This window comes from Phyllobates terribilis, unplaced genomic scaffold (assembly GCF_046119375.1).
Source record: "Phyllobates terribilis strain yellow unplaced genomic scaffold, ASM4611937v1 Scaffold_3__8_contigs__length_932513732, whole genome shotgun sequence".
Classification (NCBI taxonomy): Eukaryota; Metazoa; Chordata; class Amphibia; order Anura; family Dendrobatidae; genus Phyllobates; species Phyllobates terribilis.
In genome coordinates this window covers 284,699,782-284,705,781 of record NW_027362763.1, presented here as the reverse complement: position 1 = coordinate 284,705,781, position 6,000 = coordinate 284,699,782, and the positions used below count along the sequence as shown (strand labels likewise).

Below are 6,000 nucleotides of genomic sequence, written 5' to 3'. Positions count from 1 at the left end.
TGTGAAAAAAAGCACTTCGCTCCGTGTGTGCGCTGCTGATAGGCTGACAGATTGCACCTCCCCACTGTAAATGCGGGAAAGAGAAAAAAAAAATGGAGATCTTCATTGTTCCTGCAGAGATCCATCCCCTGCCCCTCCCCCCACCCCGCTGTACACTCAAACTGCGTATTAACATTAATTTTCATCATTACTGAGAAAATATCCAGTTATGATTTTGGTGCACGAACAGTTATCGAACATAACCTCGAACAGCCGAATTTTTCTCAAATTGTTCGTGTTCGCCGAACCGCTCGAACACCGCCCAAAACAGCTCGAATTTGAGATTGGCGAACAGTTCGAGTAGAACAACGCTCATCTCTATCCAGCAGGTCACAAACTGCTGGAGACCAACAGTAGGGGCACAGATAAAAGAAGAAGACGGCGGCTGATAAGTATAATATTAGGGGCAGGGAACTTAGATTGGTAGCACCCCTCCAGTACTACAATAAAAAACAAGAATGCTTGAGTGGTGCTTTAAACATGGTTTTACTACAAGATGAGTGCATGGAGCAGAGTTTTCCAGCCCTCTATGTGTTTGTGCACTTACGGGCATTGTGTTGTCCAGCTTTGTGTAGAGTTGCTAAGTAGCAAGATGCCTGGAAATGAAGACAAAGACATTCCTGCACAGCCATCAGTATAACCTCTCACACCCTGGATACTCAGGGACTGAAGGCAACTGTCAAACATGACTTGTTACAAAACAACTTTACATGATTATTGAAGTTTGTAACAAGACGTCTCCGAATTTTCTTACTAATATGACTTTTTAGCAATTACTTTGCTTGCTTTTGTAGCCACTAGTTAGAATGCCGGATTTTAATGCTAAAACACAAAGGATTTAATTAGGAAGAAAAGATGAACAGCCAAAACCCTCCTGTTATTGAAAGACAGCCCAGCTCTCATGCTTTGCCAAGTGAAGAAAGTTCAGAAGGTGACAGACATCTAGGGGAATCAATTGAAAACAGACTTAGCATAAAGGATTTTACTGAAATTCAAAATCTGTTTAAGGTAAGTTAAAAGATAATGGATTTACCAGAAATGTGTGCGCGTTATTTCATTGCGAATTAGTCCCTGAAAGTTTTCACATGTTATGAACTTTTAAAGTTGATCTTAGTTGCCCCAGCAGTCTATCCATGAGTGGTAAAGGGCCTAAAGGGCTAGAACATGGTTAGTTAAAGCAGGAACATACTGCTGGTCATACACTAGTCATACTGGAAAGCAGAGCAGTGAATGACTAGTCATTAACAGTCAATTTGTGGGATTCTCTTTATGGATATTACTGCTATTTATCACAATGACTAAATTCAGGTAGATCCTGGACTGAGGAGGTATTGGGGTCAATCTGCTGTTCTTTATGGAAGTCACTCAAATACCATACCAACACCTGAAGAGCAATAGCAAATATCCAAAATGCCAGGCTGAGTTTTTAACAGGCATCTGCATTTAGTTAGAAATAGGAGAAGACATGGTCTAAATCTATTACTGAAGACCCCAGAAATCACTATTGTGTGGCCTCATGTTTTCCACCAATGGCTGAGCATTCGATTATTGACGTCCTCAATGTGTAAAAATGCTTGATATGTTTCCTGACCAGAAGATTAAATTTCAGCTTAAAAAATGTATCCCGTGAAATGTTGATTAATGTACAGATATACTATGAAATAAATAAATAATGACTTTTAGGCTGTGTTCACACGATGCGTATTTCATGCGTTTCCGCGGCGTTTTTGCAGTTGCGTAAACGCCGCGGAAACGCATGAAAAACGCATGGTAGAAGGGAAGCAATGTTCCCCAATGGAAATCCGCATGTGCTGTGCCCATGATGCGGATTTTTCCGCAGCGTTAACGCTGCGGTCAAAAATCCGCAGCATGTCAATTAATTTTGCGGAAACGCGGCGATTTCGCCGCCATTGACTTGCATTAGAACGCGCCAATTCCGCAAGACAGCATTTGTACTTGCGTAATTGGTGCGTTCTAATGTGCGGATGGTACCCGGGTGTGGAGGAGAGGAGAGTCTCATCCACACCCAGGTACCATTAAAAAAGCTGTAAAAGAAGAATAAAATAAAAAATAAATGTATTCTTACCATCTGTCGGCCCGCGCAGCGCTCCCGCTTGGTTCCCGGCACTTGCAGTGAGTTGTAGGACCTGCGGTGACGTCAGAGTCATGTGACGGGTCACGTGACGCTGACGTCGGCAGGTCTTTCAATTCAAAGTTGCCGGCGAGGGAGAACAGATTGAGCAGGACAGCGCGGGCCATCGGAGGTAAGTATATACACTCTCTCGGTTCACACTGTATAAATCCATGCTGTTTGCATGGATTTATATAGTGTGACCTAGTTATCAAGCACTTTCCAGGTGATGCTAACATCGCCTGGAAAGCGCTTGTCAATCTGCATGCGGAAACGCATGTGAATCTGCATGTGGATCCGCATGTATTCTGCAGGAAAAACGCATGCACAATCTGCATGCGTTTTTTCTGCCAGGGAGATGCAGAAATGATGCAGAAATTTTCTGCTTCATTTCTGCATCGTGTGCACATACCCTTAAGAAAGTATCTAAGGTAAGGGAAAGACATACAGTACAGACCAAAAGTTTGGACACACCTTCTCATTTAAAGATTTTTCTGTATTTTCATGACTTTGAAAATTGTACATTCACACTGAAGGCATCAAAACTATGAATTAACACATGTGGAATTATATACTTAACAAAAAAGTGTGAAACAACTGAAAATATATCTTATATTCTAGGTTCTTCAAAGTAGCCACCTTTTGCTTTGATGACTGCTTTGCACACTCTTGGCATTCTCTTGATGAGCTTCAAGAGGTAGTCACCGGAAATGGTTTTCACTTCACAGGTGTGCCCTGTCAGGTTTAATAAGTGGGATTTCTTGCCTTATAAATGGGGTTGGGACCATCAGTTGTGTTGTGCAGAAGTCAGGTGGATAGACAGCTGATAGTCCTACTGAATAGACTGTTAGAATTTGTATTATGGAAAGAAAAAAACAGCTAAGTAAAGAAAAACGAGTGGCCATCATTACTTTAAGAAATGAAGGTCAGTCAGTCCGAAAAATTGGGTAAACTTTGAATGTGTCCCCAAGTGCAGTTGCATAAACCATCAAGCGCTACAAAGAAACTGGCTTACATGAGGACCGCCCCAGGAAGGGAAGACCAAGAGTCACCTCTGCTTCTGAGGATAAGTTTATCCGAGTCACCAGCCTCAGAAATCACAGGTTAACAGCATCTCAGATTAGAGACCAGGTCCATGCCACACAGAGTTCTAGCAGCAGACACATCTCTTCAACAACTGTTAAGAGGAGACTTTGTGCAGCAGGCATTCATGGTAAAATAGCTGCTAGGAAACCACTGCTAAGGACAGGCAACAAGCAGAAGAGACTTGTTTGGGCTAAAGAACACAAGGAATGGACATTAGACCAGTGGAAATCTGTGCTTTTGTCTGATGAGTCCAAATTTGAGATCTTTGGTTCCAACCACCGTGTCTTTGTGCGACGCAAAAAAGGTGAACGGATAGACTCTACATGCCTGCTTCCCGCCATGAAGCATGGAGGAGGAGGTGTGATGGTGTGGGGGTGCTTGGCTGGTGACACTGTTGGGGATTTATTCAAAATTGAAGGCATACTGAACCAGCATGTCTACCACAGCATCTTGCTGCAGCATGGTATTTCATCCGGTTTGCGTTTAGTTGGACCATAATTTATTTTTCAACAGGACAATGACCCCAAACACACCTCCAGGCTGTGTTAGGGCTATTTGGCCAAGAAGGAGAGTGATGGGGTGCTACGCCAAATTACCTGGCCTCCACAGTCACCAGACCTGAACCCAATCGAGATGGTTTGGGGTGAGCTGGACCGCAGAGTGAAGGCAAAAGGGCCAACAAGTGCTAGGCATCTCTGGGAACTCCTTCAAGATTGTTGGAAGACCATTTCCGGTGACTACCTCTTGAAGCTCATCAAAAGAATGCCAAGAGTGTGCAAAGCAGTCATCAAAGCAAAAGGTGGCTACTTTGAAGAACCTAGAATATAAGACATATTTTCAGTTGTTTCACACTTTTATGCTCAGTATATAATTCCACATGTGTTAATTCATAGTTTTGATGCCTTCAGTGTGAATGTACAATTTTCAAAGTCATGAAAATACAGAAAAATCTTTAAATGAGAAGGTGTGTCCAAACTTTTGGTCTGTACTGTACGTAGCACCCTAAGTTTTTGTAATTCACAATAGTCTACCATTTAGTCCCATTGGACTACAAGATGACACATAACTATGTATTTATGGCTTTCTATTAATGGATTGTGAAGTTTAGTGCTCTGAATACTATTTGGTTTGCTGCAGTGTGTTAAAGGGATTGTCCACTACTAGGACAACCCCTTCTCCATCTGAATGTTTTCCCCCGATAAATAAAAACATTTATACCCACCTCCCATGCAGGCGTCTTTCCAGCGGTGTCGACTCTTGCGTTCCTGGGGCTCACATGAGGTTATTACATCATGTGAGCCTGGCTCCCAATCAGCGCTGTGTCACTGTGTCCGCCTTCAGACCTATAAGTAATTAAGAGGAAGTCAGGGATGTGGCTGGTCGATCAGTTCCTATTGATTACTTATACGTCCAAAGGAGGGGACAGTGACGCAGCGCTAATTGGTCGCCGGGCCTATGTGACATGACAACCTAACGTGAGCCCCAGGAACGTGCGTGTCATATATGTTACATAAATGTCATCTGAACCTGCCAATCTCGTTGGGATCGGCAGGACATTTAATATGTATGGGGTCCTCCCGATTATTCCCCCAAAAATTGTCAGAGGAAATGAGATTCGGGCAGGTAGAATTCAATGCCTGATCTTTTTGTTTGGGTGTCAGATAAACTGCTACCAAGAGATTCTGGCAGTGTTTCTCTCGTAAAGAACACAGGACCGCTCAGCTATGCTTAGCTTTTCTGTGTGTGGTGAAAGCAAGAGAGATAGCCATCAGCCAACAGCCAAATAGTTTCCAAGCCAAACTTAAAGGGACTCTGTCAGCACAGAATGACTGCTCAAATCAAGTACAGGCGCTCGGTGCGGCCAAACATTTTAGTGCAGTTTCCCACCTACTTGTTTTCTCTCTATATCCGCCAAAGCTGCCAATCAAAATAGGGAGTGGTGGGGCAGAGTTAGGGGGAAAACAAGTAGGTGGGAAAGTGCATTTAAATGTTTGGCCACGCCGAGATGCACCGAGCGACTGTAATTGGTTTGAGCAGTCATTTTGTGCTGGCAGAGTTCCTTTAAACCTTACTTGAGGCTAACCCAATTTTGAGACACTGGGCCTCAACAGTTCTGAGAAAAAGTTACAGGGAATGTAGATATCAGTTTAAAAGGGAGCCTGTCAGCATGGTTTTACATATGGAAGTAGTGGAATGGCTGCATAAATAATTGTCCCCAACTAGTGTTGAGCATTCCGATACTGAAATATCGGGTATCGGCCGATATTCGCGGTATCGGAATTCCGATACTTAATTCCGATACTATTGCAATATCGTATACCGGAATCGGAAGTTCCCATAATGCAATGAGACATTTTCATTTTATTCAGCCAATGAGGATCCTAAGAAGTGTGGGCACATCCTGTTAGGCATGTAGGCATCTTAACTAATGGCATGGCTGTGATTGGCTGCTGAAATGATGTCATGATGCACTATAAAAGCCACCGCCGCCATTTTGAGCTCACTCTGCTGTGAATTCAGTTAGGGATAGGACGCTGTTGTTCTGAGGGACAGTTTTAGCTACCTATTTGCTCTATACTGCTTTACCCAAGCTACTTTCTAAATCACTGTGCCTTGCAGTGCTAGTGCACAGTTCCCTGTGCTGTTCACCGCTATCTGCAAGGTCTGTGTGTGTGAGTGCAGCTCACCCTGTAGTGTGTGCTTCAGCCAAGTCTGGTTGTAGTGCACTCAGTGTGTGTCACTGC

General features: G+C 43.4%; 1 protein-coding gene across 1 annotated transcript in view; it reads left to right on the top strand.

The window, feature by feature from the left end:
* Nucleotides 1-600: 600 nt before the first annotated feature.
* The window catches only part of WDR49 (WD repeat domain 49), a 337,861-nt gene continuing 332,461 nt past the window's right edge, over nucleotides 601-6,000 (top strand). The window contains exon 1 of the mRNA XM_073674828.1: nucleotides 601-1,047. Within this exon, the coding sequence (XP_073530929.1) occupies nucleotides 895-1,047 (153 nt within the window). The 5' untranslated portion in view covers nucleotides 601-894. The remainder of the gene's footprint in view (nucleotides 1,048-6,000) is intronic.